The following is a 26,025-nucleotide window of genomic DNA, read 5'->3' as shown; positions in this document are numbered from 1 at the left end:
TGTGATGTTTCACAGAAAAGAATGGGAAAGGCAGGGTAGGTGAGCTGAGCAAGTTTAGGATTAGAGTTTGAATAATTTTGTCAGGTTCTGGGTTATACAGCTGATCCCTAGTTATCTGGTATCTGGCCCTGGAGTAATTTAGGATGGGAGAGTAGTGTCCTGACTGCAGAAGCCTGATAAGAGGAAGTAGATGGGGGTATGGACTTGAGATTGGTTGGTCTGCATATCCAAGGTGTGCTTGCAGGCAATTAATTTTCTTGCTATCTCTAGGAAATAGTTAACCCTGAGTGGAAGCAGTCCCTCTCCAGGTCTGCAAGAGGCTTAAGAAATCAATGTACTATAAAATATAGAAAGTAAAAAACATAATTAATACATATGAGCAATTAGAAATTGAAATTTTTAAAATACCATTTGAAAGAGCATCCAAAAATGTGGAAGAGGGAAATCTGTCAAAAGATGTCTAAGTTCTGTAAGTAAAAATTACAACACATCATTGAAAGAAATTTAAGAAGACCGAAATGAAATAATGGAGAGATTTACTTTGCTCATGGGGCAGAACACTCAATATTAAGATATCACATGTCAACTCTCACCAAATTCATTTATCAACAGATTGAACACAATTCTCATCAAAATCAGAGGTTTTAAGAAATTGACAAGCTGATTCTAAAATTCATATGGAAGTGCAAACGACCTTAAACAGACAGAACTTTTAATTAGAACAACCATGTAATACTACGTAATTTCAACTTAATATAAAGTGACTGTAATTAAGACAGTAGTGGCGGTGTGGTAATAGCATCAAGATAAACAGATCGATGATCCAGAAAAGAGAGTCTAGAAACAGTTCTATTTATATATGGACAAAGATGCAAAGACAGTGCGTTGAAAAAAGGGGAGAACAATCAGAAATCTATCTGCAATATAAATACACACACACATATATGTATACGATAAGCTGTATATAAAAACTCAAAATGTATCATATACCTAAAGATAAAATCTAAAACTATAAAAGTGCTAGAAGAAAAGGAGAAAAAAAAATCTTTGTGACGTTGGGTTAGGCAAAGATTTCTAACCTAAGACATCACAACCCCAAACTGTAAGAAATGATAAATTGGACTTCTTCAAATTTTAAGTCATTTGCTCTTTGAAAGACACTGTTAGAGAAAATGAAAAGACAAGCCACACACAGACACTATTTGTAAATCATATTTAATAGAAGACTTGTATCTAAAATGCATATTTTTAAAAACACTCAAAACTCAGTAAAGGGAAAGATTCTGGGAAGATGGTAGAGTAGGAAGCACCAGGAATCTGTCTCCCAACCTAGACAACAATTTCATTGGCATGGTCTGTTTGATGTGACTATTTTGTGACTCTAAAGTCTATTAAGGCTTGCAACTTTCAGAGTTCCAGAGGCTTGGATGATAATTTTGGATAAACTCAGTGCTTAGCAAAATAGCAGCTACACATCCTAGGCATGTGGTGGGCAGCTGTGCAAATGTTCCTGGGGCAGCTTACACACAGCTTGCAGAAAGTATGTCAGGCAAAAAAGAGCCCTGTCCTCCAAATATCAGAGAAATGAGCCCCTGTCCTTCAAATATCAAGATCTATGTGCTGATGGCTGATTGCTGCTTCTGATCACAGAAGTGCAGAGGCCAGAAAACAACTGGTTATTGCATCCACTATTATTACATCTCCCTCCATTGTTGTAAGCCTCTCCCCCACAATTGACTTCCAGAGTATTTAAAGGACAGTCCCCTTTCCCCTCCCTGCCCACATTTCATTTTTCACTTTTCTCCTTTCAGGAGACAGACATTAAAGACTAAGACATTCAAAAACAATTACATAAATGAGGAAAATTAGGACTGCAAATGCTCAAGGGAAGGCTCAGAAAAGACCTAAGATGACCGTAAATTTACACTTTAGGCTGATCCTCGACATAGAGAAAGCTAACAACAACAAAAAACAAAAAGAAAAAAAGAAAGAAAAAGCAAACCCTGGGGAAGGAGAAAAACCTGATTTCCAGAATCACATTAGATCAAATGTTCAAAGTTCAATTAAAAAAAAAGTCACAAATATACAAATAAACAGTAAAGTATGCACCAGTCAAAGTAAAAAAATACACCAACAGAAACCCTCCCTGAAAAAGACCTGATGGCAGATATACTAGACAACAATTTTAAAACAATGGTCTTAAAGATGCTCAAAGAACTAAAGGAAGATGTAGAGAAAGTCAAGAATGTGATGTGTGAACTAAATGGAAATATCAATGGAGAGAGAAAAAACCTAAAAGAAACCGAAAAGAAATTTGGGGGCTGAAAAGTACAATAACTAAAATGAAAAATTCACTAGAGGGATTCAAAGGCAGATGTGAAAAGGCAGAAGAAAAATCAATGAACCTGAAGATAAGAAAATGCAAATTATTGAGTCTGAGGAACAGAGAGAAAAGATTGAAAAAAAGAGAACAGAGCCGAAGAGACCTGTGGGATACCAACAAAAGAACCAACATACACATTGTGGGAGTCCCAGAAAGAGAAGAGAAAGGGACAGAGAGAATATTTGAAGAAATAATGGCTGAAAAATTCCCCAATTTGATGAAAGACATGAATATAAACATACAAGAAGCTCAACAAACTCCAGATAAGATAAACTCAGAGAACCATATCAAAACACATTTTAATAAAACTTTCAAAAGACAAAGAGAAAATTTTGAGAGCAGCATGAGAGAAGTAAGTTGTCAAATACATGGGAGCAACAATAAGATAATAAACAGATTTCTCATCACAAACTTTGGAAGCCAGAAGATAGTGAGCTAATATATTCTATGTGCTAAAAGAAAAAATTGTCAACCAAGGATCCTATATCGTGTGAGTATCCATCCAGAGTGAGGGAGAAATTAAGATAATCCCAGATAAACAAAAGTTGAGGGATTTATGACCACTAGAACTGCCCTACAAGAAATGTTCAAGGGCGGGGTGCCTGGGTGGCTCAGTAAGTTAAGCATCTGACTCCGGCTCAGGTCATGATCTCATGGTTCATAAGTTTGAGTCCCTGCATCAGGCTGCATAATGACAGTGCAGGGCCTGCTTGGGAATCTATTTCTCTTTCTCTCTCTTTGCTCCTCCCCAACTCACGCTTTCTCTCTCAAAATAAATAAACTTTAAAAAAATGCTCAAGGGAGTCCCACAAGGTTAAATGAAAGGACACTAGGCAGTAATCTGAAGCTATATGAAGAAATAAAGATCTCAATAAAGGTAAATATATGAGTAATTATGAAAGCTAATATTATTGTAACAATAATAAGCAAATAACTTTGTAACTGGACTTTGTTTTCTATATGATTTAACAGATTGGTACATTCAAAGAAAAATTATTAGTGTAAAAGCTAGTATTAGTGTGCTACTGTAACTTTGGTTTATAACTCCAAATTTTGTTTACTATATAATTTAGGAGTAATGCAATTTCAAGAATTATGAGTTTATGTTTTGGCGCGTACAATGTTTAAAGATGTAATTTTGTGACATTAACAATGAAAAACAGTAGGGACAGACCTATAAAGAAGCAGATTTTTTGTATGTTATTGAAGTTAAGCTGGTATAAATTCAAATTAGAGTGCTATAACTTTAGGATGTTAAATGTAATGCCCATGATCATCTCAAGAAAAATAGCTACAGAATATACATCAACGTAAACAAGAAAGGAATTTAAATATTTTACTACAAAAAATCAACTACACACAAAATAGAACAGTAATTAAGGGACAAAAAAGCTATAAGGCATATGGAAAATAAATAGCACAGTAACAGAAGTCCTTCCTTATCAAAAATTACTTTAAATGTGAATGGATTAAACAAACCAAAGACAGAGACTGAAAGAATGAATAAAAACATGATCTGGGGATGCCTGGGTTGCTCAGTCAGTTAATCAAATACTCCTGATTTGGGCTCAGGTGGGATCGAGCCCTGCATTGGGCTCCATGCTGAATGTTGAGCCTGCCTGGGATTCTTTCTCTTCCTCTGGCCCTCTCCCTACTCACACATACACACTCTCTCTCCTTCTCAAAATAAATAAATAAACATTTTAAAAAATGAGTTAGGGGCACCTGGGTGGCTCAGTCAGTTGAGCAGCCAACTCTTGATTTTGGCTTCGGTCATCATCTTACAGTTGTGGGATAGAGCCCTGTTGTCAAGCTTTGCACTGAAAGCATGGAGCCCGCTTGGGATTCTCTCTCTCTTGCTCTCTCTCTCTCTCTGCTCTTGCCCTTCTGTGTGTGTGTGCGCGCGCGTGTGTGTGTGTCTCAAAATAAATAAACATTAAAAAAAATATATGACCCACCAAATGCTGTCTTACAAGAAACTCAAGATCCAGACACAAATGAGTTGAAAGTGAAAAAACAGAAAAAAGATATTCCACACAAACAGTAACCAAAAGACAATAGGTAGAGCTATACTAATATCAGACAAAATGGACTTTACATCAAAAGTGGTTACAAGAGACAAGGAAGGACTTTATATACGAATAAAAGATTCAACATAGCAAGAAGATATATCAATTATAAATAATTACACATTTAATTATAGGCAATCAAATATATGAAAAAAAACTGACAGAAATTGAAGGGAAAAATAGTTGGAGACCTTAATACACCATTCGTGATAAGGGCTAGAGCAACCAGACTGAAAACAAATAAGGAAAGACACTTAACACAATAAACCAAGTAGATATATCAGACATACTCATGCTATGCAACAAAGACAGAATACACATTCTTTTCAACTGCACATGGGACATTTTCCAGGACTGACTATACGTTAGGCCACAAATCAAAGCATCAATAAATTTAAAAGGATAGGTATCTTACAAAGTGTCTTCTATGGACACAATGGGATGAAATTAGAAATCTACAACAAAAAGAAAACTGGAAAATTTGAAAAATTATGGAAATTAAATAATACACCTTTAAACAACCAAGGGATGGGTGCCTGGGTGGCTCAGCTGGTTAAGTGTCCGACTTTGGCTCAGGTCATGATCTCACAGTTCCTGGGTTCAAGCTCCACACTGGGCTCTGTGCTGACAGCTCAGAGCCTGGAGCCTGCCTCCAATTCTGTGTCTGCTCCTCTCTTTGCTCCTCCCCCGCTCATGCTCTCTTTCTCTCAAAAATAAATAGACATTAAAAAAAAATTTTTTTTAATAAACAACCAAGGAATCAAAGAAGAAATCACACATTATTTAGAAAAATAGAAACAAATGGAAGCAAACACATAGCATATTACAAAACTGATGGGACACGGAGAAAGCTGTACATATACGAAATCACTTGATATATGATGCATCAGTCAAGAATGGGTTGCTAGATAATGGTATTAAGAAAACTAGGGGCACCTGGGTGGCTCAGTTGGCTAAGCATCTGACTTCGGCTCAGGTCATGATCTCACAGTTCGTGGGCTGGAGCCCCACGCTGGGCTCTGAGCTGTCAGCACAGAGACTGGAGCCTGCTTGGGATTCTGTGTCTCCCTCTCTCTCTGCCCCACCCCTGCTCATACTATCTCCCTCTCTCTCAAAAATTAAAAAAGGAAGGAAGGAAGGAAGGAAGGAAGGGAGGGAGGGAGGGAGGGAGGGAGGAAGGAAGGAAGGAAGGAGGAAGGAAGGAAGGAAGGAAGGAAGGAAGGAAGGAAGGAAGGAAGGAAAGGAAAGAACGAACGAACGAACGAACGAACGAAAGAAAGAAAGAAAGAAAGAAAGAAAGAAAGAAAGAAAGAAAACTGGCTTGCTACAAGGAGAAAAACACTTGAAATGAAAGTAGAATGCAAATGAATTAAAGACCTAAAAGTGCAGGGTAAAACTATAAAGCTAATATGGAAGAAAATGTAGAGAATATCCTAGTGATCTTGGGATAAGGAATGACTTCCTTGGGATAAGTCTTGGGATAAGTATGACCTAAATAGCACAAACAATAAAGTAAAAACTGATAAATTCTGAATTAAAATTCAGGCCTTTTGTTCAACAAAGAACACAACAGAAAAGTCAACAAATGGTTGAGAGACCAGGAGAAGACATTTGCCATATTTAAGTAAAGAATAATATCTAGAGAGTATACAAGGATTGGTGCAAATCAATACTAGGAAGACAACAAAACCAACTTTTAAACACTTTTTTGGGGGTGGGGAGAGAGAGAGAAAGTGCACAAGGTGGGGGAGGGGCAGAGTAACTGGTGACAGTAGGGAGTTGGGAAGTTATCTAAAGAGTCAGAAAAGTGGGGCGCCTGGGTGGCTTAGTCGGTTAAGCGTCCGACTTTCGCTTAGGTCATGGTCTCGCGGTTCGTGGGTTCGAGCCCCGCGTCGGGCTCTGTGCTGACTGCCAGCTCAGAGCCTGGAGCCTGTTTCAGTCTGTGACTCCCTCTCTCTCTGACCCTCCCCTGCTCACACTCTCTCTATCTCTCCTAGAAATAAAAAAAAAAAAAATTTTTAAATTAAAAAAAAAAGAGTCAGAAAAGTAAAATATGTGGATAATTTGGGATTCTACTCTGCCATCAGAGGCAGTGAAATGGATGTGCACACAGCAACAGGAAGAGATCCTGAGTTAATGTTGAGAAACAGAACAAGATCTGCCACATAATCCTACTGAGGGAACTGAACTTAACACATGACAGTGCTATATATTCATAAGGGTATACATACATCCAAAGACAAACAGCAACACTTAACATCCTTGCCTATAGGGACTGAGGATGAGGTGGACAATAGGTGTGAAAATTCAGGCTTGAAAATTTCTGAATTTCAATTTCCTGAAAATGACGAGTCATCACTGAGTAGGATTAACTCAACTCTCTACATCTGAGGTCCATGGAAAGAAAAAAGTGTAATTGTAAAACCTGTGTAAAGCCTTGTGTGCTGAAAGGATCAAATCCAATTGTGTATGCAATGTGTGTGACAGCACTCCATGAGCTTGTAAAGTGTTACTCACATAGACGTTACTGCCAGACATGAGAAGGGCTGTATGACTTCCTCTATATGACAGAACTGAGGTTCAGAGAGGTTGAGTGGCCGGCCCAAGGATACCTACCTCATCGGAGGCAGAACTAAAGGAGGCATCCTTATACTGCTCTTCCTCTCACATCACATTTACAATTCACTTGCAAGGCAAGGCAGCTCAGCTGACTTCTCAACACCCCTGAAACCAGACTGCTTCTGATCATACTAGTGCTGCTTCCACTTTTTTTTTTTTTTTGAAGTTTATTTATTTAGAGAAAGTGAACATGGGGAGGACAGAGGGAGAGGGAGAGAAAGAATTCCAAGCAGGCTCTGCATTACCAGTGCAGAAGCCGATGTGGGGCTTGAACTCATGAACCATGAGATCATGACCTGAGCCGACGCCCAAAGCTTAATCTAGTGAGCCACTCGGGTGCCCCTGTTGCTACTCTTATAAAGTCACCAGCACCTTTTACATGAACTACTCAACAGCCTCCCGACTAGGCCCGCTGCTTCTACTGTTCCCCCTCTGCAGCCAGAATCATCTTCTAAAAAGTCTACCTGCTCTTACTTCCTTGCTTTCAACCCTCCAGGGGCTTCCTGTGAAAACCATCACAACGGCAAATAGAGTCCTACACTATCTGGCCCCTGCTTATCCCGCCAACCAGTTTCTGCTATGTTTCTAGCCTCTACCCTTGCTCACTACCTTCCAGCCACACTGGCCTCCTTGTTTTTCCTTGTATAAGCCCAGCATGTTCTTGTCTTTACATTCCCTCTTCCCCTCTGCCTAGAATGCTCCTTCTTCCCATATTCACACTGCTAGCGTCCTCTCTTCATTCACATGTCATTCATTTAAATGTCACTTGTCTTCTCTGAAATTCTTTCTAAATATACTGGCATTCTCTACCCTCCCATCTTCCTTTATTTTCCTTCCTGGCACTTATTACCTGACATTGTTATTTACTTATTTGTCGACTTATTTGAATGTCTATCTCCTCCACCGGTACACAAGTTCTTACACCACCTTAGTTAGCCCTGTACCTGCAGTGTCCAGACAGTCCTCAGCACATAGAAGACACATGGAAGTATTTCTTGAGCGCAACAATTAAACAAACTCCGACCTGACCACCTAGCTCATGTTCTTTCCATCACATCATGCTGCTTCCTGGGGAAAAAGGTAAATGTGTATACAACTTGTCACTTCTGCCCTAACATATTAAAATGTCATGTCTCATATACTATTTTCAGCCATACCACACCTGGCATGTAGTAAATGCTGTGTAAATATGATAAAATTAAAGTGTGAAAAGCAACGATAAAAAGAGATAAGAAGAGAGAAAAGGGAATTGGTGGTAAGGAGAAACTCTAATTCAGGGGCGCCTGGGTGGCCCAGTTTGTTAAGCGTCTGAGTTCGGCTTGGGTCACGATCTTGTGGGTTCGTGAATTCAAGTCTTATGCCAGGCTCCGTGCTGACAGCTCAGAGCCTAGAGTGTGCTTTGAATGCTGTGTCTCCCTCTCTCTCTGCCCCTCCCCTGATCACACTCTGTGTCTCTCAAAAATAAATAAAAAACATTTTTAAAAAATTAATGTGTATTCTGTGGCACCACAGACCATTCCGGGGTCAATCCATCTTATATTTCCTATGTGCCTACCTGCCCAAGTTAGGAGTTCTGAAAGAGATAAAAATTAACCAAATGTAAGTACGGGCTTCAAGGAGCTAAAATTGACGTAACTATCAAAATACAAATGTTAATATATACTTATTAAGGAGGTATAACTAAAGAGCTATAGGATTTCATGGTGAGAATTACATCTAGTTGTGGAAACTAACAGAAGAATCTACAAAAAGAGGTTGCAGTCAAAATGGTTAAACTAAATATTGATAGACCAGTAGCGGATGGATGATAGCCTATTAACTCTTGAAAGACAAGAACCATATTTTACTCATCTCGGTGTTCTTAATGCCTCCCACAATGTCTAGACCCTAACGACATTCATTAAATCTTTAACAAACTTGGGAGGAACAAGGCATTCCAGGCAGAAGAGCATTGATCAGTTATACAGAAGAGAATGCAACACATAGTGAGCAAAAATAGAGTGAGGACTGACTAATAAAAAGGATTTGTGAAAGGGAATGGCAAGAACCAAAGTGGGAAGAGTAAGTTAGGACCAGCCACGAAATACCATGAATGACAGAGTAAGAGGCTTATGCTTTATTATGCAGGCCAGGAAGAGACCATTGAAAATTTTTACACAGGAGAAGGTGATCTGAGGAGTCTAGCAGGAACCCTCTGCTTGAAAAAAATAAATCAGTCTGTAACCAATCCATCCATCCCATTTCAAATTCTACCACTAGAAATTATTTTCTTTTAAGGCATAACCTCTCTAGGAATCTTCTTAATATCTAGTTCTCTGAGAGGGAATAAAAAAGGCTGTTGTCGTTCATTTATACTTTAGTGTAAACTGGATGATCAATTCCCTTCTCCTGGCTAGAGTTAAGTACACAGAGCCACTGGGTAAGTAAGAATTTTGACTGTAGATGGGCGTCTAACTTTTTGACTCTGAGATACCACCTTGGAAAGACAGAGTTTGCAGGGCAAAAACAAACAAAAAACGTTAGCTAATTAATATCTTTAAGAGTCAATTCTGTCTTTCCCAAAAGCAGACCTTAGTAAGGATAAGTAAAAGATATTATATTTCCTATGGTAGGAAGTATTCAACTGATGACTCAGAAGGTAAGAAATAAGGAGAAATATGATCAATTAAACATGCTTGAGGGAAAGAAAAATGTTTTGTGAACTTTAGACACTACATACTAAGTTCTTTGAGTTTTCCTCAAAAGTGGCAAGTAAAGACTTTCCCTAAATCACATTCAACCACTCCATGAGCTGTAACGGGCAATCAATAATCCAAGGAATATGATGGTACAAGAAGAAAAAAAATTTTAAAGGTTGAAAATCCACCCAAATGATATTATGCACCAAAAATGATAATCAGGATAACCATGTGATAACCCTGGTAATTCCATCCAGAATTAATGGAAATCAGGCATTTCATTTAGATGTTTTTCTGCTTTCTAAAATTCCTATCCTCACTCTAGGCCAGAGAGGGCTCATTTTGCTGGCGAATTAGGCGACGGGGCGCAAGGAAAACACTGAATCGCGTGGCCTCAGACGTCCACCTAAGGACCCCCAAGTTCCCTACGGGAAGGGGATGGGATGCGGGCACTCACCGCTTGTCAATGGCGTCGATGTTTGAATGGAGGAGCCACAGCTCCTCCGTGTTGTCCTGCCGAGAAGACAGGATCAGATGGTGACCAGTCAGACACAAGGTCCCTTCGACGGCGGGATAGAAAGGCCGGTGCAGCACCACATTGTCCACCCGCGGGGTCTTAATCAGCTCCGCAAACTCCATGTTGCCCCGCGGCCGGAGCCACGGGACGGCCGAGACCCGGAGGTCCGGGGTAGTTACACCGCCGCAGGGCTGGGGACGACACAGACCCGGCTCTGGGCAGGCCGGAGGGGCGGGGACGGGGCGGGGAGGCCGGGCTCCGCCCCAGGCTAGGGTGGGCGCGGCGAGGCCTGTGGCCCCCGTCACTGGCCGCGGGAAGACGGGAGCTGGGGCTGGGGCTGGGCCAGGCCCGGGCGTCTCTCTCGCACTCCCGGTGCCCCAGGCCCAGGTCTCGGGCCTAGAGAACGCTCCGCGACAGGCCCAGCAAGCCGCTGCCGTCACCTGGGGACCCGGCTTCAGGTGGCCAGGCTGCAGGGAGAAGGAGGAGGCCGCTTTAGGGTCACTTTCCGAGACCAAGCGGCTTGGGACTCCTGGCGGAAGTAGCTGCTCGAAGCCGGAGTCTAGGGCAACTCCGGGCGGAAGCGGCGGAGCTCGAAACTCGGAAGGCTAGGAAGTCAGAGCCGGAAGTCGGTGCCCTCCGCAAGTCCGAAGAGAATGCTTCCGGAAACGCAGACAGACGCGAAGGTTTGCGTTCCTACCAGGAGAAAGCACTTTGCCTTCGTGCCCACCGCCGTACCTCCCACCCCTTCCAAATTCTCCTTATCAGAAAAGGCCAGGGAGGAAGGGACAACGAGAAGAGGTCCTTGCCTGCTTCCCCGCTCTTGAGTAGTAATCCCTGCAAGGGCTCTTCACAACTTGAGGCTGCTGTAAATTGTGAGGATTTTCGTCCATTCTCCGTGAGATGGCAAGTGTGTGATCGAATCAGTGATTGTGACGGTAGAGAAACCGCAGGTGTAAGGGAGGAACCCAGGGCAGGCACCGCAGACTCCCAGAGAGCGCCGCGCCAAGGTTCTGTGACCTTGAACAAGAGTAAGGGAAAACAGGGGCGCCTGGGTGGCTTAGTCGGTTAAGTGTCTGACTTCAGCTCAGGTCATGATCTCACGGTTTGTGGGTTCAAGCCCCGCGTCGGGCTCTGTGCTGACAGCTCAGAGCCTGAAGCCTGTCTTTGGATTCTGTGTCTCCCTCTCTCTCTGACCCTCCCCTGCCCACACTGTCTCTCTCTCTCCCCTAGAAATAAAAACATTTTTAAAAAATTTTAAAAAAGAGTAAGGGAAAGCATGCCAACACCTATGAGAGGGACCTAGGTAGAAATAACAGACTGCATAGAAGAGGAAAAGACTCATCCTATTCTGTGAGGAAGTTCAAATGACGCTAAGTCAATCTGTAGAGGAGACTGGACTTCAATCTAGATCGATGAAATCAAGGTACTGGGGCGGGGGGAGGATTGATCACCACTGCACAGCCACTCCATCAAATACAGTGCCACTGAACTACTCTCAGATCCCTAAATTATGCCAGAAATTTACTCCAGTAAATTCTCCTTGCCTAGTGCCCCTTTCTTTAAACTATTTTCATCGCTTCATTCATCTTTGAAATCCTCACTATCTAGTACCTAAGGACAACGAGTAGGCTAAAGTCTCACAGCAATCAAAGTAAAATTGCCTAAAATCTCACCTGATATAAATAAATAAATAAATAATAAATAAATAAATAAATAAAATCTCACCCTATCACCCAGCAGTGTACCTGCTATGTCCTTGCCCTTCCTAAAATGTTGCCTTATTAAAACAAAACGCTTTAAAAGATTCTTAACAGCTGAGAGTCCAGCTTTGTCTGCAAAATAAAAAAAGGAAGCAACAGAAAAGGGAAAATAAGGTTTATAAAGCTATTTTTTGAATTGGAATTTTTGTTGTCCTTCCACTTTGTGATTCATTATAACAATTCAGAATTTACTTCCAGAATGAGGAATCAGGGAAAGTTTTATGGAGAAGGTATCATTTGAAACAATGACCTTGAAGGATGAGTAAGATTTACGCTCTGAATGGAATGTCACCAAAATGTCTGTCTTGTCTTAATTTAATGATGTCTGCTTGAGGTAGGGAAACATTCTTCAAAAGTTCTGTGGCCTTTTCTTTTAGTTTAACTGGAAAAAAAAAAAAGCCTATGAAAAAAACCATTGTGTCATTATATTTTTAAGTGTTTAATATTCCATAGAGGCATAAACTCTTTTTGCCAACAAGAGAAAATTGTCAGTATCATGCTGGATTGCTATAACGAAATGTCGGAAACTATTAAGAAATTACACCTACTCTGGGTTGAAACTCAAAGCACAGAAAGCCCCTGAGATTTGCAGAAAACAAATATTCAATAGCAAAGTACACTGGATATGGAGTGCAATATGTGAATTTAGTAAGTACGTGAACAGTAGATGGCAGTAGAGCTCAGCAGTAACTGGCTAGGCTCCCATTCTATTACATTAATTCAAGGAAGCTGTAGGCAAAGCAAATTTATTATCCAAATTGCCAGGTTGTAAGGGTCTCAGATGTTTCTGATAAACAAAAGACGACGATGGCATTTATAATGCTTGTAAAACACTCAACACCTTATAGATGTTAGTACTTTTATTACTATTTTATGAGATAATAAATGGCATTAATGTGTAATCCTCTTGTTCTATCAGATAGTCACCCAGTATGTATTAAATGCCTACCCGGTCATCAGTACTTGCCCTCAAAAAGTAGTAGCTAATTTGGGAAGGCCAACACACCCTACACAACTAATGAACAAAAGCTAAGAGAGTAAGTACGAAATTTTGAAGTACAGGTTTACTTTCCCAGCTCTGTGTTTCTCTCTCTTTTTTTTTTAATTTTTAAAAATGTTTTATTTATTTCTGAGAGAGAGAGAAACAGTGTGAGCAGGGGAGGGTCAGAGAGAGGGAGACACAGAATCCAAAACAGGCTCCAAGCTCTCAGCTAGCTGTCCAGCAGAGAGCCCGATGCGAGGCGCAAACCCACAAACTGTGAGATCGTGACCTGAGCCAAAGTCAGACACTTAACCAACAGAGCCACCCAGGTGTCCCTCCCAGCTCTGGGTTTCTCTACGAGGCCCTGAGTAGTTCGTAGGAATTGGGAGTTTGAAAGTAGTTTGAAGAAAGCAGATCAACAATTTCCAAAAGTAGCAGGAGCATTTAAGATGGAGAAGACACTGCCTTTATGTGCCATTGATGAACACTTATTCTCCATGTGCTTGACTGTAGTAGGCAGCTGAGTCAAACTTGATAACTTCATGCCTATCTTCCTTGTGTTCTCCCTCCCTTCATGCCCTCGGCAAGTCAATCACCAAACTGTAGCTCTTCTAATAACTCTTGAAATCCCCCACTTCTCTCCATCCCCAAGGCTGATGCCACCATCATCTCTCACCGTACGTAAGGAGAAAACCTCTCGGTTGGTCTCATTTTTCCAATAGGTTTTCCCTCAAGACTATTTTTCCATTTGGCAGCTAATACCCTCCTTATGTTCTAAATTTCTTTTTTCTTTTCTTGTAAATCCTTTTACGATCTAGCCCCTTAGGGCAGTGATCAGCACCACAGATCTCATCGCTCCTACGCTCTCTCTCTACCTGGCACAACAGCTCCTAAACCCCATTCTCAGCAGTTGGCACACCAGCTATCCTTAAATAGCTCACAGTTTTCTCTTGAGATTTTGCACCCAGTTAGAACCTTGCTCCCGTGTGGAAGTGTAGGACAGGGACCAGCATCATTAGCATTCCCTGGAAACTTTGTTAGAAACATTTCGCTCCAGGGGCACCTGGTTGTTCAGTCCATTAAACGTCCGATTCTTGTTTTCAGCTCAGGTCATGATCCCATGGTTTCATGAGTTTGAGCCCCATGTCAGGATCTGTGCTGATGGGGCCTAGTTGGGATTCTCTGTCTCCCTCTCTCTCTCTCTCTCTGCCCCTTCCCCACTCATACTCTGTCTCTCTCTCAAAAACAAACAAACAAACAAACAAACAAGCAAAGAACAGGAATGTTTCACTCCAGAGCCACTGAATCAGAATCTGGACTTAAACAAGATTCCTAGATGCTTTTCATGAGCATCAAAGTCTGAGAAAGCACTGATTTCAAGAATCTGGGTGTTCTTTCTGCCTGGTATACATTCACCTCACCCCTAATACCTTGTACCTTGACCTGATAATTCCTGTCATCTTTCAGATCTCCTCTCAGCTGTCACTGCCTTCAGGAAGCCTCTCCTGATTCCACACCTGCCAAAGCCCCCAAAACTATGGGCTCCACAGCACTACGTAATAATAACAATAGTTCATACTGTTGAGTGTTTTCTCTGTGTTCCAGACATTGTGCTAAATGCTTTGCATGTACTGGCTCATGTAGTCCTTGCACAGTTCTCTGAGATTAGTTTGTATTCTCCTTTTACCAATGAAGAAACTGAGGCACAGAGATCTTAATAAGTTTTCCCAGGTCAGATAGAAATAAGTGGCAGAAGGAGGAGTTAGACCCAAGCAGCTGGGTTCAGACTCTGTGCTCTTCACCACCATGCTCCATTGACACCCATGAGACCCGAGCCCACCATGGGCTTTCCCTGATTTCACCTCTTAACAAACTGTATTGAGGGCCACCTGGGTGGCTCAGTTGGTTGAGCATCTGACTCTTGATTTTGGCTCAGGTCATGATCTCATTGTGAGATCAAGCCCCACATCATGCTCTGCATTGATAGCACAGAGTCTGCTTGGGATTCTCTCCCTCTCTCTCTGCCCCTCCCCTGCTCTTGTTCTCTCTCTCTCAAAATAAATAAACATTAAAAAATAAATAAATATGGGCACCCTAGTGGTTCAGTGGGTTAAGCATCCAAGCTCTTGATTTTGGCTGAGGTCATCATCTCACGGCTATGGGTTCAAGCCTGGCATCATACTCTGTGCTGATAGTGTGGAGCATGCTTGGAATTCTCTCTCTCTCCTTTTCTCTCTGCCCCTTCTTCCCCTACTCTCTCTCAAATAAATAAATAAACCTAAAAATAAATAAATTAAAAGTATTGAAATAGATTCCTTATGAGTCCATAACATTCCACTAGACAATAAACTCCTGGAAGGCAAGGACCATTTCTTGATTGTAGTATGCCCAGAACCAGCTTAGTGCCTATATGTAAAAGCCATTCAATGTATGTTTGTTGAATAGATACTTTGTATTTTACTGAATGTATTTCACCCTGGCCTCTCCTCCCAAATCTTACTGATTTTAGATATTATTGCAGATGTTTATAGCAGTGTTCTGATAAGAATAGGAAGAAGGTAGTATATTCCCACCTTGCAGATGAGGTAATTTTTAAAAATTTTCTAATGTTTATTTCTGAGAGAGAGAGACACACACAGCATGAGCAGGGGAGGTGCAGAGAAAGAGGGAGACACAGAATCCGAAGTAGGCTCCAGGCTCAGAGCTGTCAGCACCGAGCCTGATCCAGGGCTCGAACCCACAAACCATGAGATCATGACCTGAGCCAAAGTCGGACAATTAACCAACTGAGCCACTCAGGTGCCCCATAGATGAGGTCATTAAAAGCAGATGAATAACTTGTCAGTGATGATGCTAATTTCTTAGGTTTTTTGAAATTGCAATTCACGTTATATTTTCAAATACATTATCACATATGCTTCTCTCAATGACCAGGTGAAGTAGGTAGGAGCGGTATTGTTCCGGGCTCAGAGAGGGAGAACTGAGGCTCAAGGGATGGCGACGTCCTTTAAATGGCAAAACCAAGCAGAAAGGCAGAGACCCAAAGGCCACACTTATGAGTCCAAAACTCAAGCCCTTACCATCACACTAATTTAAATTAGACTTACTATTGAGATCCTGAACTGTGGGTGTTGGGAGAAGACAGCCACTACTAAGTCAGCAAAGGAGGGTAAAGTTCATGACACACCCACAACAAAAGGAGAGCTCTGAGGACAGTGGTATGATCAGTGGGCCTATATTCAGATACATTCTAATAGCCACATTCCTTATGTCTGTTCACTGAGCCACTTTAGTTTTTGAAACCAATCAGAACAGCAACCCAGCATCTTAGAAGGTGACACACTGGACGGTTGAGGGACTGTTGCTATTGCATGTAAAATAAATCAGCCCAAGCCTAGTTGCTTAAAACAACATCCAGCAGTTGGTAGCTAGAGCTGGAGTAGTAGGAGGGGGAGAGGCTGAAGCATCTGGGGGCTGCCCAGGCACCTTTCTCTGCAGTCTCAGGGGCTTGCATATGGTTTTCTTGGGAATTAGTTTGGTATTCCTCCTAGTAAAGTGGCCACAGGGCAGTTGGGCTGCATACAAAGCAGCTGGAGTTGTCAAGAGTGAATATTCCCAAGGGCAAAGCAGAAGTTGCATCAACTTTTATGACCTAGACTCTGATGTCACATAAGGTCACTTCCACTGCACTGTCTTGATTTTAAGCAGCGTAAAACACCACCCAGTTTCAATGTGAGAGGACATAGACCCTCGTCTCCCAACAGGAGCAATGTCAAATGAATGCATGCCACAGGGATGCAGTTGATAGTGGGAAACACATATGTATGAACTCAACCACCCCTGCACACGCTGGCAGCTGCAAAGAGGAATAAAGAGAATATTCAGAAAGTCAACACACTCTTTTTGGCAAAGTGCTTCTCTGCTCATAGCCATAATGAAATGAACTAAGACTATGCAATTACATCTAATTGGATATAATTAAAATAAAGAGTCACATCTAAAAGAAAGGCATAATTAAGAAGTAGGAAAATTTACTAGGTGGGAATGTCAACAATGCTAATTCAGTGATTACTGTTGGAGTTTATTTTATTGTCACTGAACCTAAGTTGGGGTCAGTATCCAATAAAGCAGGGAAGCAACTTCAGTCTGCCCTCGACTCTTTTAGTCACAGCTACCTTGTTGCCCATTTTTTTGTTCCCCACGTTATTTACAGGACACTTTACATATAATTTAAAATGTGACATATAGTTTTGTTTTCAATCTTTTAATTTGTTCAATAGACTATGACGACTGTTCCATTTTCCCTCCCCATGTCCTCCCTGACTGTGCTGCCTTTGGCTTTCCTCCACCATCCTTTCCTTTCCCATCCTATTCTGCTCTTCTCACACCATCGTTTTTCCTCAGAGATGACCACTCGAAGAGGACAGATCCACAAATGTCATGCCACAGATGATGAAATAATTACAAAAGGAAAAGCATATCTTTATAGTGGAGAGATCTGGTGATCATCACTGTAACCAAGGGATCAACAACGCAACATCCAGTCACCCTGAGCCTCCTGCTATGAGACAGTAACGGCACACAGCGCCACCGGGTACATGCCCTAGCCAGCAGGCTTACCTCGAATCTAAGCATGAGGAAACCAGCAGACACATCTACAGACTGGGACATTCTACAAGGCAGTTGGCTTGGACACCCCCCCCCCCAAGAAAAATTCAGAGTCATAGAAAACCAACACAAAAGCAAAAGGCAAGAGGACCATTCCAGGTTCAAAGGAGGTAAAGAAAGGGATGTAGTAACCAAGTGCAAGGCAAGAAACTTCATTCAATGCCCGACCAGAAAAAAAAAAAACCTACGAAAGATATTTGGGGGGAAGTGTGAACATGGATTGTATGCTAGATGTTATTATTGAGTTAATGTTGATTTTTTACAGATGGCATAATAATAATGTGGTTGTATGGGAGGAAATTATCTTTTTTCCCAAGACACATGCTGAAATATTTAAAGATGAAGTGTCCCAATGTCTGCAGCTTTCAAATGTTTCAGAAAAATATATATTGATTATATATGCACACATAGAATACACACATACATAGAGATATGTACACACACACATAGATGAAAATGTGGCAAATTTTTGATAACTGGTTAATTTGAGTGAAGGATTTAAGGATATGTCGTGTATGTATCTTCCAACTTTTCCATATTCGGACATTTTTCAAAATTAAGATTGAAAGAATCAAAGAAGACATGCTGTAATATAATGGTCATTAATGCAAGTTCTGGCAGCTAAATGCATTGCAGACCCAGAGCTGTGGCTTAGCATTGTATCTGGTCTGGAGTGGCCTGGAGTGGTGATTCAATTTTAATACAGCCCTGACAGAGAAGTGTAATTGAAGACCCTTCTGAGAAAGTTTGGATTCCAGAAGATCATCAAAGACCACTGAACAGCTGGGCACTAGTCACTCCTGCCGTGAACTTCATTGTTTTATTGTAAGGAGTTACTGGTAGGAGTTCAAATATGAGTTGCTACATCGTACATTCAAAATTTAAAGTCCACACAATGTAAACTTATACCAGCCAGAAGTTCTCTACATCTGAAATCTGCAAATCCTGAAATTCCACCTTCTGACCACGGTTTCCTTTTCCCAACCTTCTTTTACACTCAGCCTGCCCTGCTCAGGTAGACTTTGAGTCGCCGCTAGCCTTCTTAAACTCACTTCCTGGGGCGCCTGGGTGGCTTAGTGAGTTAAACGTCCGGCTTTCGCTTAGGTCATGATCTCGCGGTTCGTGGGTTCGAGCCCCGCGTCGGGCTCTGTGCTGACTGCCAGCTCAGAGCCTGGAGCCTGTTTCAGAGTCTGTATCTCCCTCTCTCTCTGACCCTCCCCTGCTCACGCTGTCTCTCTCTCTCTCTCCTAGAAATAAATAAAAATATTTAAAAAAAAAACCTCACTTCCTTCTCTGCGCAGGCTCCATGCACTGGTCAGTAGCTTCTGCGACGCTCTAGCGTTCACTCTCACCTGTATAAAGGTAGGGACTGGGTTCCACTGGTCTTTGTAGCCCCAGAGTTGAGCACAGTGGCTGGTACATAATAAATATTTGATAAATACATGTGAATGAAATGGAATTATCTAATCCAACCCTCTCATTTTACAGGAGGAAACCAAGGTTCAGAGATGTAAAACAACGTGCCTAAAATCAAACAGCTGGTGAGTGGGAGACTAGGAAGGAAAACCATTTCCTTGGAACTTTCTTTTTTGTGTGTTTATTTATTTATTTATTGAGAGAGAGAGAGAGAGAGAGAGAACAAGTGGGGAAGGGGCAGAGAGAGAGGGAGAGAGAATCTCAAGCAGGCTCTGCACTACCTGCGCAGAGCCTTATGCAGGGCTCGAACTCACAAAACTGCAAGATCATGACCTGAGCCGAAACCAAGAGTGAGAAGCTTAACCTAATGAGCCACCCTTGGATACTCTCCCCATCTTAAGATCTTTGACTTGATTACTGTTGGTTTACAAATTGGTCCCCATATGTGGAGGGCAAGGAGAGACCAAAGAAAGAGGCAGGCCATTCCAGATTGGTAGATGACAGATGCAATAAACAAGGGAAATTCACACAGGACTTGTCTCAGGCAGCTGCAAGACCCGTGGGTCTCCATACTCGCCCACCAGAAACCTAAAAGTTTAAACAGAGGCTTTAACTGGGTTCGATCACATATACTATCCAGATGGTCTCAGAAACACTTTGCTCTCTCAGGGCTGCATTCTTGAAAACACCATTGTGGAAATGGTGGCAGACTATATATTCCAAGCACATGGGAGGGGGTGAGGGGCTGGGTCCAGCTGGTGGGTCACATCTTCTCAATGGCTGCCTCTAATAACCACATCTGACAAGTCTCTGTTGCCATATAAGGTAACATTCACAGGTTCCAGGGATTAGAACCTGCATATGTGGGGGGCCATCATTCACATACATTATTTTTAAATCCACAAAACAATACTGCAAGGTGGTTAGTGTTATTCCCATTTTTCAGATGAGGGAACAGTCAATTTTTAAAATGATTTGTTGCAAACCACACAGCTGGTAGAGGAGTTAGGGTCTGTGCCCAAGACTGTCTGGTTTTAAGACCTGTGATTCTTGCTTGGCATTAGATTGAACTCTAATACCTGCCAAAGGAATCCTACTTGTCACAGCTTGTCCGCCTTTTAGATGTCTAAGGCGGCCATTAAAATGTCCCAACATGATGCCATTCTCAGTCTCTTTCCCAAATACAGGTGAGAAGTCCCGCTCCTGAATTTGAGCAGGTTATTGGAAGATAGGGTATAGACAGAGTTAAGTCAGGTCCTCGCCAAATTCTTGGAACATCTGAGAAGACATAGATGATTGCCAAACAGCCCTCTGGGCTGATTCTTGAGACAGGAGCAGCTACTTACATTTAGAGGCTTCACTGTAGTTCTGCACAATATAAGTAAAAAAGATCATTTGGCAAAAGCATCTAGGCTAGGTCTCAAAGACAGCGTTAAAAAGGCATATGCAGGATGTGTTAACTAACCTTACTGTGGTCATCATTTCACAACATATACTTACTTGCATCAAGTCATCACACTGTACACCTTAAACTTACATATGTTACATATCATCAATAACTCAGTAAATCTGGTGGGGGGGGGGAACCAACTACCTACTAGATTATGTCTCTGAGGTTGTTATGATTCTGTGGTGCTCAGCCAAGTGCAAAAACAGGACCTGGAGTGAAGGGAAAGAGCTGTTGTAATAGTGACTGTAAAAACTATCAGGAACATATAGTTATTGAAATGTCTGTAAGTTAGCACTATGGAAACACAATGACAAATGCTGTATGAAGGCCAGCAAGGTAGAGATAAGTAAACAGGGGAATCTTCTGAGTTGAGAGTCAGAAGATAAGAAGAGGGATATCTAGCCTTTACTGCAGGGGAAAAAAAGTAAAAATAGAATATTAGACCTTCTATCACATAGATATAACTTAATTACAATATCCAGTTTATAATAAAATACAGTGCCGTCAAAAAGGAGAGTAAACTTTTCTATTCTAATCAAAGTGAAGGAAGGAATTCCAAGTTGGATATTTTAACCTTTAAACAGAAGATAGTCTTCACTTAGTGTTCTCTCATTTCTAAAAAGGTTGGGGCACCTGGGTGGCTCAGTCAGTTAAGACTCCCATTTTGGCTCAGGTCGTGACCTCATGTTTGTGGGTTTGAGCCCCGCATTGGGCACTGTGCTGACAGCTCAGAGCCTGGAGCCTGCTTAGGATTCTTTATCTCTCTGCCCCTCCCCTTCTCATGCTCTGTCTCCCTGTGTCTCAAAAATAAATAAAACATTAAAAAAATTTTTTTAAAAAGGTTGTGCATAGTAATTTAAATCACTGTAAAGCAAAACCACCTTTAAATTCTGGTTGGTGGCTTACTTATACATATTTGATAAATAAAAGAATTAGGATGGTTCTCCAAAGTTAATTGCAATGGGATTCATCCTGGGTTCTAAGTTTCTGTATTTAGATGGGCTTGAATATTCAATACTTACTCTTTTATCAGCACCCTTAGATTACCTTTACATGGACCCAAACTGAGTCCAAAGTTTTTGAATCTATCCATGATCCTCATTACCCATCTATACTCAGGTCCTACCTTCCTAGAGGAGTCCACTTCCATGGAGTCCCACCATGAAGAGTAAATAGAAGTTCTTAACAGGAAAGCTTATCAGGAAAAAGCTAGTGTGTGAGAACAGAGGAGATGCAATAAACAAAGCACTATGAGAAAGAATAAAGGTCATTTCAACCTTTTGTATCAAAAGAAATCAGGACCAGGGTGGGTAGCAGACAGTCACCAAAGGTTGAAGGCAATCAGTTAGTTTATTACTTGGTGTTTGCTTTTGTGTATCATTTAGTCCCTAAAGGTAAACTCATCAAAGTTCCTACATACACTCACCCAGTGCCAATTTCCCATTGCACCTTTCCTTTCATGCTATTTAAGTCTACAAAAGTGAAATGTAGCCCTCCCTCAAACTAATCACAAAAATAAGTACTGGGGGCACCTGGGTGGCTCAGTTGGTTAAGCATCTAGCTCTTGGTTTCTGTTTAGGTCATGATCTCACAATCAGGAGTTTGAGCCCCACTTTGGGTTCCATGCTGTAAGTGTGGAGCCTACTTGGGATTATGTCTCTCTGCCCTATCTGCTCATTCTCTCTCTCTCTCTCTCACTCAAAATAAATAAAAAAATATTTTTAACTAAGTTCTAGCTGAAATAAAGTTCTATGTATAAAGAAACCATTCTCAGCCTTTTAGCATAAGACACCTATAATTGTCTATTTTTAAAACAACAAATATTTATTTATTTACTTATTTATTTTGAGAGAGAGAGGGTGCAAGTGAGGGAGAGACAGAGAGGGGGAGAGAGAGAGAGAGAGAGAGAGAGAGAGAGAATTCCAGGAGGGGTAGAGGAAGAAAGAGAGAGAGAGGAGGAGGGCTTCCCCAAAGTGAGTCTCAGGCTCACCCAATGTGGGACTGCAAATCATGAACCCTGAGATCATGACCTGAGCCAAAGTCAGATGCTTAATGACTGAGCCACCCAGGACCCCCTAAAACAACAGATATTTAAAAAGCCAACAAACTATTACGTGCCTGGCAGCTTGGTCAGACTCCAGTCAGGTCGTCTGGGCCTTCTTGACCAGGCCTCAGGCTTGGCCCATAGAAACTGCAGACTGTGCACAAATGGCTTCATCTAACCCTCTTCCTCCCCTCACCCCCACACTGAACCCTTGAATACACAAATTTGATTTCTAACAGCTCAAGACCTTATCCCTAGGATGAACCTGAGCCACCTTAAAACACAAAAGCTCAAGGTGACCAAAGAATGTACTGTTTGAGGCACCTGGGTGGCTCAGTCTGCTGAGCTCCTGACTTCAGCTCAGGTCATGATCTCATGGCTCTTGAGTTTGAGCCCCGCGTTGGTCTCCACACTGACAGCGCAGAGCTTGCTTGGAATTCTCTCTGCCCCTCCCTTGTTTGTGCACGCTCTCTCTCTCTGTCTCTCAAAGTAAATAAAAACTTTAAAAAAATCCATAAATAGTTTGGTTGAGGGGAAAAGGAGACAAAGTCTAGTACCCACACAGGTGAGAAGTCTACCTACATAGAGATCTTTGTTTATAAGGCTGGGACCATGAAATCCACACCTCATTTGGTTATCCAGGGGTAAATTCTTTCTCTTGAGATGTTAAGGAAGCCTGTCTCTCTTGCCCTTTCCTCTGAGTGAAAGGGAGACAAATACATTTAAGAATTTGCATCTTACCCTCACACAGGTATAGGCCCAGAATGTATACTGTTTGAGAATCCTGGAAGCACCAAACTGGTAATTTAGTTTAAAGACATCCTGGATTGGTAATATATCAGGTGGCTGCAAAAACAAATGGAAATATTCACTCGAGGATTACACCTTAAACCCAAGTCAAAGAACTATTACAGACAGGCTCCATGGAACACAATCTCACAATGGTAAATTGTAAGATACACGAGGAAACAGTCACTTGAGCAACAGTCAGGGGAAAGAAGAAACAGTAGAAGCATTCACAAAAGACTGAATATGTTGCAAAATAAAGCAAAATAAATATTGTAATTTACTGATTGAAAAAAAATGGGATGTTAAAAGTAAGACCTTAGAGCAAATAAGAAAGCATTCTGCCAGCTTTGCAAGCAATAACAGACCTGCCGTGATTTGTAGTACGTAGACAAAAATTACGGAGTATCTGCTTAACACTCTACAAAGACATGCTGAGATATGGCCATAAAATCTTAACTGATATTTAGACAAGATAATATTTATAAGCAACTACTTTAGCAAACAAACTAATGTAAACAACATAGTTCTGCATTAAAAATCTTTCCTCCAAGAGCCTCAGGGAATCTGTTATTTGATTGTCTATTAGCCATACCATAAAATTTTGACAAGGCTTAATTCTTTTGTCCCTTTGTCTTAACATTTTTGGAGGTCCAGCAAAGATTACCCACTACTCAGAGCTTGGGGCTCAACTCCTTTGCAGGGGACTTTGTGGCAGCATGCCAAAAAAGCTTTGTACCTCTTGACCTTCTCACCTGGGAGGCCATCACAGACCAGGGAATCCAAGTTGTTGCAGTGATAGGGAACCACTGAGGTATTACCTGTCAAAACTCCTGAAATTGGCCGTAAGATTATTGAAGCTGAGTGGTGAGTACATGAGGAGTTCATCATAAGCTGTCACTACCTTTGAACATATTTGAAATTTTACATAATGACTTTAAAAATGGAATCTGCTGTAGAACACTCCTCTCCACAAAAGCAAAGTGTATATTCTTCTCAAATGCACGTGGAATATTCTCCAGGATGGACTGTATGTTAGCCCATAAAACAAACCTTCATAAATTTATAATGATTGAAATAATACAAGTGGAATTAAATTAGAAGTCAATAACAGAGAGTAATTTGGAAAACTTACATATAGGTGGAAACTAAACAATATAATCCTAAATAACCAATAGACCAAAGCATAAATAATAATGGAAATTAAATAAATATTTTGAGATGAATGAAAACAAATATACAACATACCAAAACTTACGTAGTTAATGGAGTGCGTGGAGGAAAATGTATAGGCTGTAAATGTCTATATGAAAAAAAGAAAAGATCTCTAATCAATAACCTAAGCTTCTGTCCTGAGACATTGGAGAAAGAGAAACAAAAACTAAGGCAAGCGGAAGGAAGGAAATACTAAATAAATATTAGAACAGAAATTAATGAAAGAGAGAATACAAGAGCAATAGGAAAAAAGCAATGAAGACCTATAGTACTAGCCAATCCATGCTGTACCAGACGTGTGGACTAATTACATCTTTAACACGGCTCTCAGAATGGACAGAAATGCACACAGAATCACCAGGATAGCCTGTGTCTCCAGAGAGTCAGTAAATACACCTGAAAAATCTTTCAAATTCAATACAGTTCCGGTTTTGATGGTTGCTAGAAGTTACAAAGAACATAAACAAATAAGATAAAGAATCTCAAAGACTCCCTAAAGTGCATAAAAGTTTAAGAAATAATGCCAAAGACCTAATGCTTTAAATGTGCTGACCCTTTAGGGAAAACTTTCCGACTGAGAGAAATAAAATGTGTAATTTTCCTGGGAGAATCAAGCTACAAATTATGGACTGGAACCACCTGTACTTGTATTTTCAATAGTTTAAAGAAATCAGCCTTTGGGGTGCCTGGGTGGCTCAGTCGATTAAGCGTCCGACTTCGGCTCAGGTCATGATCACATGGTTCGTGGGTTCGAGACCCACGTCAGGCTCTGTGCTGGCAGCTGGCTTGGAGCCTGGAGACTGTTTAAGATTCTGTATCTCCCTCTGTCTCTGACCCTCCCCTGTTCACGCTGTTTCTCTCTCTCTCTCTCTCTCCCTCTCTCTCTCTCTCGGAAATAAATAAAACATTAAAAAAATTTTTTTAAAAAGAAATCAGTCTTCTCGAAGCATCTAGTAGTTTCCTTGTTGGGAAAGGAGATTTCCAAATAAAAGACTTTTAAAAAGTTAATTTAGTTATTAACATCGATCAAAAGGTATATATTTTCAAAACAATTTGAATACATTTAATATCTACAACTGTACACTTAAAATGGTTAAGATGGTCTTTTAAAAAGTATATATTACCTAATTAGTATTAAATTTTAAAAATTAAAACAATGTATAAGTAAATCATTACAGAACTGTAAAAAAAGTATACCTGCTTTCCACCAGTTAACCATTTCTTTCTCTAAAAACTTTAGATCAGAAAAAGGAAAACTGCAGCTTTAATTTGATAACAAAGAAGTTTCTATTGATAAGTTATAAGGAATAAAGAAGTGGCAATCAGCATCAGGTCAATAATTAGTCAGAAAATGATTCTACAAAAACCCTTCTGTGTTAAAATTTTAAGTAAAATGTTAAAGAGTATCAATATTACTTAGTAAAAATAAATATATGAA

At 40.9% G+C, this 26,025-nt stretch overlaps 1 protein-coding gene across 1 annotated transcript in view; it reads right to left on the bottom strand.

Moving 5' to 3' along the window:
- The window catches only part of MTMR9 (myotubularin related protein 9), a 62,647-nt gene extending 52,151 nt beyond the window's left edge, over positions 1-10,496 (bottom strand). The window contains exon 1 of the mRNA XM_039222644.1: positions 10,207-10,496. Coding sequence (XP_039078575.1) covers positions 10,207-10,388 — 182 coding nt within the window. The 5' untranslated portion in view covers positions 10,389-10,496. The remainder of the gene's footprint in view (positions 1-10,206) is intronic.
- Between the last annotated feature and the right edge of the window lie 15,529 nt (positions 10,497-26,025).

Source organism: Hyaena hyaena, unplaced genomic scaffold (genome assembly GCF_003009895.1).
Source record: "Hyaena hyaena isolate Hyena2069 unplaced genomic scaffold, ASM300989v1 scaffold_1169, whole genome shotgun sequence".
Lineage (NCBI taxonomy): Eukaryota > Metazoa > Chordata > Mammalia > Carnivora > Hyaenidae > Hyaena > Hyaena hyaena.
Note: the sequence above shows the minus strand (reverse complement) of the source record. Positions and strands in the feature narration are given on the sequence as shown.